We start from the raw sequence: 14,195 nt of genomic DNA on the forward strand, positions 1-14,195 counted from the left end.
ATACTCCGGCGTAGGAATATTCCGTTTGGAATTTTCACCGGCGGAGGGCGCACTAGTTCTTTCGGCCATCAGTAGTAGCCGGCTGAAGTAGGTGTCACTTGCTTTGTGTGTCGGAAGGCTTCACTGTTTGAGGAACACCATGAGTTGGCAGGATTACGTCGATAAGCAATTGCTGGCCTCTAAATGTGTGACTAAAGCCGCAATTGTTGGATTAGATGGAAATGTTTGGGCGAAATCGGAAGGATTTGAAGTAAGTACAAACATCGAGAAGTGTTAGTGACCACCATGCTTGCAGCTCACGGACTATTGATGTGGATTGACACTTGGAATCTGACATTTCCAGTTATATGTGTTTCTTATTATCCTAAAATTGCACTTTTGTGTTTTCTGGTCGGTGAATGTGGGAATATCGTTATCTTGTGCACTAGGCAACGTACGGTCATGAAGCAGGTTAATGAAATTTTTCGTGTGCTCATATCCGTTCAAGATAAGGAAAAGGGTGTGGGCAGGTCTGTAACTGGGCTGATCTCATATTTCGTAGTGCTATTTCCAGAATATTGTTAAGGTTTTCCACGAAATACAATGCTAGTTAAGGGTCATTCTTGCCTAATTTTCTTATACCTGGGCTATTTTTCACCGAGTTATAATAACGGTCGCGATTGTTCTACCCGGTTGTGGGTAGCAAAATGGCGTCGTTGAAACGACGTGGTCTCCGATGAATCACTTCGTTGGCAGGAAATGTTGGTTGAAAATCTGCACTGGACAAGTGTCTCTTAGTGACCTCGTTGTTTGATATCAATTGCAGTTTTCAAAAAGGCTGTTTTTTATTGAGGTTGTAATCCCGAGTTCAGAATATTCCGCGGGGAAACTGGGGATGCACGAGACCAGTAAATTATTGCACTGAGTTAGCTTCATTTTGGCGAGTTTCCTATATGTCTTAATGTAAATGTACGGGTATTGCGTTATTTTCTCGTCGTTTCACGATTTAACGCTTTCTTAATCTTAGATGTATGAAGTTCGTACCAGTGGCATTAAAATTATAAGGTGGTATTCACAAGACGAGCCGGTTTTGTACTCTTCTTGTGTTACATGCACGCGTCATTCATGATAAATTTTGGAAACTATTGCAGCATTATTAGGCGAATTATTTTCAAATTTTTTGTGGTTTACTTACCGGAAAGAGTCTGCTACCAATTTGATAAATGTTATTTTATGTTTAATTGTTGTATTATAGAAATGTGATTCGTGTGGTCGTACTTAAAGAAGATATCCCTTCGTATTAATTTTTAGCATTGAATATCGCAGAGAAAGCCCCTTGAATCGTGTTCGTCTTGGCTTTGGGCACATTAAAATGTTATTGCATACCCCTGATTATAGTTGTCTTAAATGCAGAATTTATTTTAGCATTTCTGGATAATTTTAAGGATGGATCAGCGTTTTCCATATGTCGGACGGGTAGTGCATCTTGAAGTACAATTATGGGACTTAAATTAAGTTTGATTTCTGTGGAAAAATATTCCGGAATATACTTACTGAATAGCGTTGATTTTTCTTGTTGTTTATGACAGAGGCAAGATTGCAATTTATTTCACTGTCGTTATCCAATTGTACTACCTACTATCCACCCCGCTAACTTTCGTTTGGGTTACAAAATTCAGTTGGCACATGTCGAGGCCATTCAAGATTTTTTCAAATAATGCAGCGGCTGAGGAGTCTCAAATGAATCTTAGCTGGTATTGTTCTGGGTTTATTTAGTTTATGCACAGGACATGTTAATCACATATGTGGTTAATATTATGGTGTAATTTGACGTTATTATAATTTTGCGTCTTCTTAATTCACCGCCATTTTCAGCCCTTATCATATGATATGTAAAGGTATTACAGCTGCCTGAGGTGTAAATCTTTTTTTCCAGTTGGTTTTTTGTTAGAGTTTTTGTGGAGTGTGAGCCGGGAGGCATGATCGTCTTCGGCGGCCTCCATTTCGGGGGATGTGTGAAAAATTCGAGCGGATACTCAATCAAGATCATAGGGCCAGGGACATAACTCCTTATAGCTTTCGTTGCGTTTCCCATGAATATTATTTAATGACCACCATTTTAAGTACGTCTCGGTTTCAACCGTCCTGTCATTTTCCTGGGTGTTTAGTTAGTCGGGCCCCCTTCAACATGAGAAGGGGGATTCTTCGTCTTGTGCGAAGGCAGAAGTTCATCAGTGTGAAGTGTCAGGATGTTGCCCTGGCAGGCGATTTTTGTTCACTAGCCAGCGGCGGGGCGTGCACCCCGAAAGAGGTCGCTGTCGAGTGAGGAGTGGTTTTCCGCCGGTCGGTGACTTGGCCTAGATTGGCGTTCTCGGAGGTCACTTCGGCCTGCCGAAGGGACTGCGCTGTATGCTGTTCTACCTGTGGATATGGCATTAAATGGGATATCTTTCAGTCAACCGGCTTATAGGCACCATCCTTCGGATCTCAGTTAAGCAGTAGATTCTTCAGAATGATGCACTGAAAGTCAATGTCGAATGTTAAATGGCATTGCCGTGTATGAAATGCCAGTCACTCAATAGAATCAATTGGTCTCCACGTCAAAATGTTCTTTTTTCCTCTCGCCTTTTCGATTATGTCCACTGAGCCAAACCCATCATCCTCATTCCAACCTTTTATCCAGGTGCAATGTAATTTTCATTTCACGATGATTCATAAGGTTAGGGATTTAATCAGCTTGAATAAAATGGCGTGATCTTTAATAACTTTCTAATCAGCATGGTTCCTTACTGAAGTTTCCGTAACTGGTCGGGTCGATTTAATGGCATGTAAAGCGCAATAAATATTCACTGCCTAGGTTCAAGCCTTAAACAATCGCGATTGCCCAGTTCCGTTGTTCCATTTGTTAATGTTTTACCCGGGAAATATCGTATGAATTAATAGGAGAGGTTATAAATTTCATTGCGTAATTAAATTGCATGCTTACAGATTTGCTTGAGAACCAATATCCTTAGTATATGTGAATTTTAATGTACCTGGGCATGTGAGGATGTGTAAAGTTGAAGTTTTGCAACGTTTGTTGTGTTAGTTGCCGCCTCTGTACCATTTGTATCATAGGTGGTCGAGGGGGTCACGACTAGGGTTGACATGGAGGATATATTCTACAGGAGCGGTATTAAAATTTGTGGGAATCTTTGAAGTCATTTAGCAAATCAGTTATTTGTTTATATGTCCTGTAAACCGCCGCTAGGGTGTGTGGCAGGGGGCGAATACACACCAGAATAATTTAACCGGAGAAAAACCCTACTGCGGTCGAACAGGGTTATTGTGATCCCCTATCGTTCGTGGAGAATTTGACATCATAAATCTAATAACATAAAGTATATCTCCTCTACGCTGATGGCGAATCATTTCGGCAATCAATCCAACTTCGTGAGGATCCCATTTATACTAGCAGGATATTATAAATGAGGCCTAAACAGCGAAAGATGGCATTTATCTTTCACATTTACAGAGTACTCTTCTAATGAATCCTAATTTATTGTTAGCTTGTCCACGTGTTTGGCATCTGAAGTTGAAGTGCTACCTTGCATGTCATTTATTTGATACCTAGGCGATTCGCGCACCATAAATTTGGTACCATCACTCAGCCTCCGAAGTAACAACCTTGCTCAGTTCATTTAGTTTTCCAGAAGTATTTAGTATATATTTTCAAGTTTTCCTTAGTTACATCTTTTACTAAGTTGACATTAATAAATGCCGCTGACAAAGATGACAAAGTAGGTATTTTAGACTGTGATGACTATGTATTAGGAAGCGTGTTAAGTTTTGCCATCTAGTTACTGTTTAATCATCGCTCTTGGTTATCAGCCGCTTGTAGGCTTCGTAGGGCAATTCATGGGGGGTATTCGTGTCTGATGATGAAGGTCCCGTGTATGGAACGTGTTTGATCCTTTGCCATTACTTAAGGCACACAAAATAGCATTCATTTAATCAATTTTTATAATGTAACACCTGGAATAAGAAAACTTGTAATAATTTTACCAGTATCATTCTGCGAACGTTGAAATTCGTTCTCTAGTTTGGTATGATTTGTTAGTGATTGCAATACGGCTTAATTTATACATTTTTAAACTTAGGATATAACTATTATTTGTGACGTGATTGGTTTTAAATGTTATCCATCGGCCATGTCGACTTCCCCGTGCACTATAGTAATTCTTAATTCCATGATTGGCTCTCATGGATTTTGGTCAATTTCCTTATGCAGATGAATGGTGTATTATGGCATAACTTTGTTCTCGTACGCAATAGAAATACTTTGCAAATTAGCATTGTTCGAGGGATAGCAACTCGGTGAAGGTCGCCTCAAAACTGTGATGGTTGGTTGAAAAGTTTTCCGAAAAAGTTCAGGAACGACCCCCATCCAACGGTGTCCGGCCGAGTGCCTTTATTCACTGATTTTGACAGAAGTTCCTGAATGTCTGTACCCGTGGCGGTTGATTCCGTTAAGTAACCGTCGTGGCATTTCCCGCAGTTCTTCCAATTATCGAGGAAGGTTGATCCATAGGATATCCGTTTCTTGCACGCGCTAATTAACTCCATTTGGTGTTGGTCGCCTCCCTTAGTAATTACGCCTACTGTATCTTTGTACCATTATCTAATCTCTTGATTCGAGTTTAGAAAATACCAGCTGGTAGTTATTTTTCTCTCACTTTAGAGCTACGAGCTCGTATAAATGGCTACCAGCTACAGCCATTGAAAGCATTTCCATCGTTGACTCGACGAGGTGAGCGGGTCCCTTTATATTCAGTCTCAAAGCAGTTATCCGCATTGAGCAGTGTTGCGATTTACTATTGCTAAGTGAGGATTGAACTATATATACACTCGTATGATCATTGACTGATGAACGATGACTGCAGTGAATAGAGATCTTAATGGTCAGCGAGTGAGCCTTCATATTATGAGATTGTCACAAACATTTAATGGTAACATTCTCCCACGAAATTTGCCCGACATAGTATTTGTAAATGACAGTTATCGTCCGCCAAACTTGGTCAAATCAGTTTCGGGGCCAGTTGCTACTTTGTCTCCAACGTTTTCGTGCCTGCTAGCCGAATAGTGTTTGATTCAAAACGAATTGTTGAATACGCTTTCGTCTTCCATTAATTCCTGGCAAAAATGTTTCCGAATGATAATTCCATCGTTTTTGATTGGCGGGTCGGAGCCCAAGGGGCACGGAAATCGAAAATTGTGAGTCGCCAAAATTACGCATAACTCGAGAAAGGGATAAATATTGATTTTAAGAATTGTTTGTGAGAAGTTCCTCCCAAATGGCCGTGTAGCCGCTTCACTCAGTCCCCCCTCCTTGCATATTATCCCGAACCAGTGACTCCCGGTTTTCTTACCCCATGCTCTCTGGATCCGTGTTCTTATTAGGAAGCGATGCTGCTCTGGCCATTCCATGCGCCGGCCGGGGCGGAGGAGGGGGTTTGGGCGGGGCAGCGAGAGGGATGTCGCCCGGCGAAGGGAACCACACTGCACGTGGTGTCTGTTAGCGGCTGTGTGACGTAATGCCGTTGTTCAAGTGTAACCAACCTCTTCCCGCCACATCTTCGTGTCCTCCCCCGGCCCTAGCGCTCCTTTTCATTTTGCCGGAGCATGTCTCCTGAAGTTAAACGTGTGCGTTCTTCGTCCAATTTCCCATGTTTTAACCTTTCCCACCGCCACCTATTGTTACTTTTCCCCTTTTTTCTATCTGAAGGTCGTTTTTTTTTTAAATATCATGAGCTCACGTGTTCTCGTGTAAGCTCGCAACGGTCCGCTTCGCAATGCAATCCCGATTTCGCGGCTTTTCGGAACTCGCCGTTAGCAGGAAAATAGGTGAATCAGCGATGCCTCACGTCATTTTCCATTTAGATGCATGTATTCGACGTTTGCATTGATCTTAAATTTGTTTTATATTTCACTATGGGGACTGTTGGAAGGGATTATCACTCCGATTCATTTCTATGATTTCCGCTCCTTGCTTGTGCTTGAAATTTTGCCCAAATTGCAATGAGGTGATTGCGCCGGGGGAATGGATGGATATGCTATCCTGTGGTACCTCATTCATTACCAACTAATTCATCAACGTTAATTTTTCCTTCCTTTAGCATGTCTGTTTAAATTAAAAAAATATTAAAGTGTATAAGAAATGTTCATTGGCCCGAGAGGTTATTTAGCAGGATGTGTAGAAGAAATTATAAGTTGAATAGTTGTGGTGGGACATCTTATTGTTAGAATATATTTTTAGTAATAAATGGATTGTACATGAATGACCTCAGCTGAGTTAAAATACTTAAACTTCCAGAGTAGATGATTGCGAAGTTGAAGTTGGCAATGCTTAATATATTTTATTGCAAAAATATCATTGTGGTGCATCATTTCAGTTGAGCATTATTTGCCAGAGGAATTCCCATTGGCGTGGGGAAAGGCGTGTTCACCTAGGGGAAAGTTATTTATATTCTCACAGCCAAAATTCTCCATCCACCACTCGCAAATAAGCAAAAACGTAACCTAAAGGCATGCAAAGCTCCTTGAAGCTTTGCATGCTTCTGGAATTGGGATTTTCATGTTTGGGGACTTTGTGCGAGGATTATTTTTACTTTGCATGAAATTAGTGGGTGTTCTAGAAACTAGTTAGTATGCCATTGCATTTCAATCATTTTTAAATATTTTTCTCGCATCTCCAATTGTACACTTGACTTGGTCTCATGTGGTGCTTCATTGCATTTTGTGATTTGTCATTTCTCTTTTTGGCTGTGATGTCTTCAGATAGTTAATATGATTAATGACTATGGTTACTTAAATGGAAACTTAAAACTGTCACATGCAATCATAACCTCTGATATGATTGAGGCAAATGAAATGTGTATTCAGCTAGCAATTTAGAAAGTTTTTGTCTCTGGTGAATGTTTAATGTGCTTTTTGTGTAAAAGCACCCCTCGCAACTAAATTGTATCAAGTTAATAATTTATTTGGAAATATTTGATCAGTAGAGTAAATTGGTTGTCCATTGCAAAGTGGGGTCAAGTTCAAGGCCATAGAAGAATGTCTTCCACTGGTGGGAGTGCTCTGTGGTGCTAGGATGACATGCGTGCAAAAACAAGCGTTCCTCACCTTGAGCGGCCAAGCCTTTTCGCAGTAAAATATGGATGTAACCAACTTAGCCAATTATCCTGTCCCTCTTGAATGGAACTTGCTTGATTAGGATGTAGATTAGCACTACCGTGGCTTGTTCCAAGAGAGAAGAGAATCAACGAACAAAGGTTTTAAGTGTTTTAAGTAAATTTTGCCACAATTTATTTTGCCCAATATTTCTCTTTGAGTGAAACTTTTGCATGTTGTTTTTCGCTGATTAATTATGACTTTTTGCATTATATCCACACACAAGTAGCAAGTGAATGAGGTTGGCCACAGGGCTCACAAATTAATTTGATCAGCATCTGGAATTAGTGTTAAATGTAGCATATACACATATGGAAAAATTGCAAATACATTGGTAAGTTAATGCGCTGGTGAACTTAGATGTTATGATTTTGTAATGGAAATAATTGTTTGCTCAGTAGCCTTAAGAAACTCCAGATGGATTTCTCTTGTTTAATTGTTGCTTTTCCACGTCAAACTCATCTGGCCATCTCTTGGACCAAAAGGCTTTTGATTCAATGACGGTGGATGCCTATTCACATTAAACTTTCATCTCGTTATATCTCATGATGACCATCCAAGTTTCGGAGAGAAACGTTAGTTGTTTTGCTTGCATCCGAGCATGTTTCCGCTTAGAGTGATCCTTGCCGTATTTCGATTATAATTTTGTTGGTGGCAGTGGTTAATGTAGTAGACGCAACTTAATATTGTTGGTGACCTGAAATGGGATTTTGTTCTTGAGCTGCACGACTAGTCAGTGAGAGGTACTTGGGGAATTGACTTGCAGGAGAAAATTAAACCTTTAATTACCATGGCTTGAAACTTTAAGTTGTGTACACGCTATTGCCTATTAATCAAGTAGAAATGACATTCTTGATGGTAAGTATGCCGATTGGTGATGTAAGTAATCTGAAGTTCACTGTTTGTATGGCAATGATGTAAAAGTACTTAGTTCAGAGGTACTTGGATTGAATGCCATGCAGAGCGCCATGTACGTAGAATGGCAGCATTGATTCTGAATGATTGATCACTGTTTCTATTCGTCTGTTGGGGTGGGGGATTAAACTGTGGCTCACGTTTGGCTTTGCAGTTGGGAAAGGAAGAGTTGACGAAGCTAGTTCAAGGCTTTGAGAAGCAGGATCTTCTGACATCCTCTGGCGTGACGTTGTCGGGCACTAGATACATTTACCTCTCTGGCACGGATCGAGTGGTGCGAGCCAAGCTTGGGAAGGTTGGAGTCCATTGCATGAAAACACAACAAGGTGAGTTTCACTGTGGTGGAATGAGGTAGCTGAGTTGCGACGTACGTGGTCGTTTTTTTTCTTACTAAGTGCCCGATTGGAATGCATTAAACATTAAAATGAAGTGTTTGAAATTTGATATCTTTCAATGCAAGTATTAGATCTAAGTGAACTTTAAGTAATTAATGTTGTGCTGTATCAAGTCAGTATGTATGTCAGTTTACCATTACACAGATGCTTGGTTAAAGTGCACTTGTGTGTTGACTTGCTTGAGCGTGACTGAGGTGAAATCACCATATGTTGTGATTTCTGAATAGATTGTGAAGCTATTTTAAAAGTTTTGTTTGGCTGAATTCCAAATCTGCATAAATAATTTTAAGTACTGTCAGCCATTATTAATTATTTCAGTGTCTGTTCTGAGTGACGCCTGAGAATGCAGCGTTTTTCCTTTGAGAGAAATGGCTGGCATTTCACTAAATACATTTTATCTTAAACTTACAATGTGTTCTCGACGAAATTTTCCCTTTAAAAAACTTTTCTAAGTGTATATTCTCTAGTATTCCAAGAGTTTTTTATGGCATTAATATAGTTAATTACTTTAATTGTGATATTTGGTGGTATGTGTGTAGTCCATTTGATATTTTTAAAAGATAGTCATATTTGTAGTAGTTTTGCCGATGTGAGGGATTTAGGAATAGTGTGTGTGATTAATGCTCTTTTGAATCTTTTCCAGCTGTTGTGGTTTCTCTCTATGAGGACCCCATCCAGCCACAGCAGGCTGCATCTGTAGTGGAAAAGCTAGGGGAGTACTTAGTTTCTTGTGGGTTTTAGAGGTAAGTTCAGTGAGGGTGATGACTCATTGCCCCTCCCCCCCCCCTCAATGCATTTAAGGCCCTAGTAAGGTGTTTTATTTTGGCATAATGATTGCAATATTGCCAATGCTGGTGGAGAGTCCTGGCTCATTCCAATTGAGGGGTTATTTTGTTTGACTGTGATGCATTTTCTCAATGGGGTTTCCTGAAAATGAAAACATCTTAAACACTTTAATTAAAGCAGTTGGTCCCGAGCATATGAATGAAGTATTCATTCTGATGTTAACTCACAGTGTTGAAGTTGAACAGTTCCTTTCTTTTTGAAGTTTTTCTTGCTCTTGATTAGTTGGACACCTTTCTTTGGACTGCAGTAGTAGAGATTATTTAAATAATGGTGATTAAATGAGTAGTTAAGCCATGGATGCATCTTAAACGTTGTGCGTTGGATTTGATGTTTTTGTATTACCCCAGATGTATTACGTTGTGTAGATGGGCTTAAATGGCAAGTAGTGAATGTCTCAGATTTTCATTCATAGGGTTTACTTTTGTGGAAACATTTAATAATTTGAAAAGGAAATTAAAAGAAAACTCTTTAATTTCCACTAAATTCTTCAATAAGACCAAGTTTCGCCTCCTTGAGTCACTTGGTACTCCTGAAGATGGTTCAAGGAATCTAAGCCCCAGGTGGGGTAAATGCACACAAGTGGAATGTAGAAGTATGAAGCCTATTTATTCCCATTCCGATGGCCTGGTTATTCTCTGGGAAACTTGTCCAGCCAGTGCAATGCAAGGCGTTGCCTTGAGAGTGGTGGGCCCTTAACATTTATGTGGCATAGTTGGAGTAGTGTTGACTACAACGGTTATTTAATTTGGAAAGTATTCCTAGCTGCTGTGTAGAAATATGTCTGACATAAACTTTTATTTGTGAAAAACCCACTTAATAGTAGGCAAGTGTGTCCTACTTTGTGCTTGGGCATCAGTTTTGGTGTTCCTCGTGCAGTCCCTAAGCTTCCTTTTAGAGTAATGAAAAAGAGAGTGTTGTAAGTATCCAGTATTGTTCATCTCTAAGGTATATACACGTGCAGCTGAATGTTTTTGAGTGCAAACCAAAAGTGAAGGTGCAAATCGTTTGCAGATTGTGGGATTATCGCATGTAACACGTGGGGCTGCCCACTGAGAGAGATAGTGTCATTTGCTTTGGGTTCTCAAGAAATCTTAGCGAATTAATAATTGCTGGTAAATCGATGAGGTCACATTGTTCATTCTCTTCAATGCCTTTTTTTGTCTTCTTCTGTGTTTTGGCTCACGGTGGTGTTTTTTGTTCCAGGTAGTGATTTAGGGCTGTTTACCTGGTAACACAAGCAGAATCCAGGTTATGAGTGGAATGAAAAAAGCATCAGAACTTCGGAGTAAAACTTCAAAAAAGCAGAAAAAATGGGAGAGAGATTTTTTTTCCAATACAGCGAACAGTTAAATGTGTGTGCGTTATGGTTCCGGCTAATTGTTCAGTTAGAGGAGTAAAACTCGTCCAGTGAAATCTATTTTTTTTTGTTCCCATGTGAAATCCTTTTTGAAAACAAAAAAATGCCTGCTCCATTATCTCCTCCCCTTCCTCCCCCTCCTCCCCCCTCGTTTAATGCTTTCCACCCCCTCTTTCTTCCTCCAAAGTGCTCTGGCCGTGGCGGTGAAGATGATGCTGGGCTTGATGGGAGCCGTCTGCAAGTAACGGCAGGTAGAGGATATATTTAGGGGCCGTAGAGGTGCGTGTGTGTTGCGGGAGGTCATTGATGGAGAAGGAATGCAGCTGGGTCTCAGCAAAGTGGATTTGGAGAAATGACGATCCATCGAGGGAGTGTGGCCTCTGTTGATGAAGAGAGTGATATTGTGCCGCTCCGCCTGTCCTGTGATCCTTCAGAATGAAAAGTTTTTCTAGTCCTTCTGCCTTGTCGTGCTTAAAGACCATCCGTGTGCGTTTGTGGTGGAGAGAGTGCCCATTTAGTGAGATGGAGTCTGCTGGAAATATCCTTGTTTGCTGTTAATTTCTAACGACCAGTGGATGGTGGAAATGAGTGCCGAAATGCCTGGAAATTGTTAAGAGACAGTTTTTTTGAGTTTTGATGGCTCTCACAGTGGCTCTTGGTGGCTGAATTGAATGTATTGTTTATTAAGTAAAGAGAAACATTCATGGTTTTATGTTCTAAACTTCAAATTGTGCAGAGAATAAATTCAAGATCTTTGGACCATGAGATAATGCTTTTGCAGAACTTCCAGAGCACCTAGCAGAAGGTCAGCGTCGACGGAAGATGAAGGCGCCTCCCTTTGCCGGGGTTGGGATTTTTTGTCAACCGGACGGCCATGCATTTGTGTCTGTATGGGTCGATTCAATTTTCTTAGCTGACCATCTCATTTCGTAAGATCTGTCGACCTTTGACCCTCCCAAAACCACCTTGTTTTAATGCATTTCCTCCAGTGTGCTCTTCCTGGGGTCATTTGTATATTTTTTGAGACAGAATTCCCATGAATATCTGGAAAAATGTGGCAGTGGTAATTATTCTTTCCCTAGGGTTGTAGGAATGTGATGGATCCGTAGCTAATTTAATCCTGTTTACTTGAATTGTTGTGATGTATAGTTATTTGAGAGTTTTTTGAGGGGATGGCTCGTTTTTGGATTTAAAGGAGGGAATTGATGCTTGTGTTCCTACAATCCAAGATACTTTTGGCTGCCATTTCTCCTTTGTCTGTGTCTATCTCTCTCGCTCCCGACATCTCTCTCCCCGACCCCATGACATTGCAAAAAGGCTCCTATTGCTCCTCTATGCCCCTTGTCCCCTTTCCTTTAGCATGCACTGTGATGAATGGTGTCGTTTTTTTATATGTAAATGTAAAGATTTTGCAGGAATCCTTCTAAATACAGAGTGAAAAAGTAATGCCATTTAAGATATATTATTATTATTATTATGGAGAGGAAAAGTTTTCCAACACTGCTCATAAAAAAAAGTGCTATGTTAACCGCTGGTGGATTCTGGCAAATTTCTGTTTAATTATGATAAATCGCGACTCATTTGCGTGAGCCTTATATATATATATATATATATTGAAAAAAAGAGGAATACAAAATTTGCTTGCAAACCACGAAATTTAAAACAAAAAAATGTAGTAAAATTTTTTGTATAAAGTTTGTGGTGTACGTTTTTTGGGTTTTGGCATCCGCACAGCCTCAAATTCCATATATCAGGCTCCCGTGTGAGATGTGGGGGAATATAAATCTACTAAAAAATGCAGTTTCCAAATTTCGAATTATCTTTATTTTTGATTTTTTTTATATTATTTTAGTCACGTGGCGAAGTAAATATATGAAGATACATAAAAACATATATCTGTGGTTTGTATGTGCGTTCCTAATGTATAATATATATGTTTGGAGAGTAATATTTGTTCGATTGAAGATTTTGCTGTTGCTATTTCCTTGGGAAGTGTCGATCGCTTACAAAAATTCCGCCTTCGTTGTCGGTGCCAGAGGCGATGCCTTTTTGTGACTCTTGGTATTTGAAAACCTTGCCCATCCATCGTATATATCTTCGAAGAAAACTAATTTCGTCGTTTCCATCTTTCTACACGTCTGTCAGTTATTATTGGCATTAATGGAGAGGGTGTTTGAAGCAGCCTCTCCCTTTCATCGGCGCTAGAAATTGAAAGGCCGCCGCCGCGAAGGATTTGTTTAACGGTGTGTTTTGAGGCGAGATATTATTGTATCCATGCGAAATTTAAACAAGTTTTCGAAATATTTGTGACGGTTGATACAAGAATCTATGAATGTGAACCTGTCTGCCGGATTTTTTCAATAAAAGCAATATATTTGATGGGTTTGGGGTAGGATGAAATGACGTTTTTGAGTCAGTTATGCATGTGTAAAATATCAAAAGGCCCTGCTGTTGTGTCGGCGTATGCTGGGCTGATTAAGAGATATCGTGTGCCAATTGTAAAACTTTTGCAAAACAACTTTTTTGAGATCAGTTTGCTGGGTTATACGTTTTTGTACTACTGTACTGATTTTAGTGACTGCTGAATTCCATAATTTGCATGATAATTGAAAAAAATGTACTGTCCCCCTTCAGGGCCCCCAATAAAAAACTCAAGAAATAAATGTGTGTGTCATTTGGCAATCTACCAGTCGTCACTGTAATGCGTTAGTACGATTGGCGTTGAAATGTTCGTTTCGTAATCATCGCCAATAGGTATGAGATTTTCACTGGTTGTCCGATATTTAGCGTGTTTCCCGGAGGTGCCCGTCGAAAAAACTATTTGGTGGCTTCCACATATGTTCCGGTGGAAATTTCGACTTGAGTGGGAGGGAAGACTTGGGAATTTCTTTTCGGATGAGCAATCATTGCAGTTAATGCGAGGCATATATAGCTGGTGCAATCACGCAGCCCTGTGATTAGTTACTCGTTAAACCTGGAACAATAGCTGTCTAAATCGATGAATTTGAGAAAATGTAAAAATTTTCAGCACTCCGAGCAGGTGGACCCGACAGGTTGCGTGGGGGTGCCTCTTATAAAAGGTCTGTCATTTCCTCGAGGATGAATTTTCGATTTGTTGTGAGATTAGGCGAGGGTCCCGCACTAGGTAAACAACGTAGTCTCAAGCCACTATTTTAAGTGCTTCAATGAAAGTGGTTTGTTGCTTAACGCATCGTACTTAACAGTAAATGGTCTGTCCTCGGCAGTTACATGGTTTGTATAAAAAGTATCGGGAAAATTTTCGGAAAGATGATTTCAAATATTGCTGATACGCCTCTAAATTCTTCGAAGTTCGTACATTAAAGCTCGACGTTTGCTAGAGCTGCTTGTTCTCGACTTGGAAGCTCCTTAAGGGTACGCGTGCAAGCTTATTTGATGACGGCACTTACGGTCCCATGGTGGTGGTGTCCGTTGAGGAAGGGAGGATTTCACTGTTTTAGGAAATAGTCTGCTGG

At 40.2% G+C, this 14,195-nt stretch overlaps 1 protein-coding gene across 1 annotated transcript; it reads left to right on the plus strand.

Annotated features, from left to right (window-relative positions):
• The first annotated feature begins 49 nt into the window (after positions 1-49).
• Positions 50-12,152, plus strand: chic (profilin chic). The gene is made up of 4 exons (XM_071598141.1): positions 50-250; positions 8,258-8,429; positions 9,142-9,241; positions 10,548-12,152. Exons 1-3 carry the CDS (start codon positions 140-142, stop codon positions 9,237-9,239), a joined length of 381 nt encoding a protein of 126 aa, XP_071454242.1. The 5' UTR covers positions 50-139; the 3' UTR covers positions 9,240-9,241; positions 10,548-12,152.
• Positions 12,153-14,195: the final 2,043 nt, after the last annotated feature.

This window comes from Hetaerina americana, unplaced genomic scaffold, assembly GCF_022747635.1.
Source record: "Hetaerina americana unplaced genomic scaffold, ioHetAmer1.1.p SCAF_9, whole genome shotgun sequence".
NCBI lineage: Eukaryota > Metazoa > Arthropoda > Insecta > Odonata > Calopterygidae > Hetaerina > Hetaerina americana.

Excerpts from the sequence above, each read along its gene's own strand:
- chic (XM_071598141.1), top strand. The coding sequence starts at position 140 with ATGAGTTGGCAGGATTACGTCGATAAGCAATTGCTGGCCTCTAAATGT. Across the intron at positions 251-8,257 it reads CGAAATCGGAAGGATTTGAA|TTGGGAAAGGAAGAGTTGAC; the intron begins GTAAGTACAAAC and ends TTGGCTTTGCAG. Across the intron at positions 8,430-9,141 it reads TTGCATGAAAACACAACAAG|CTGTTGTGGTTTCTCTCTAT; the intron begins GTGAGTTTCACT and ends AATCTTTTCCAG.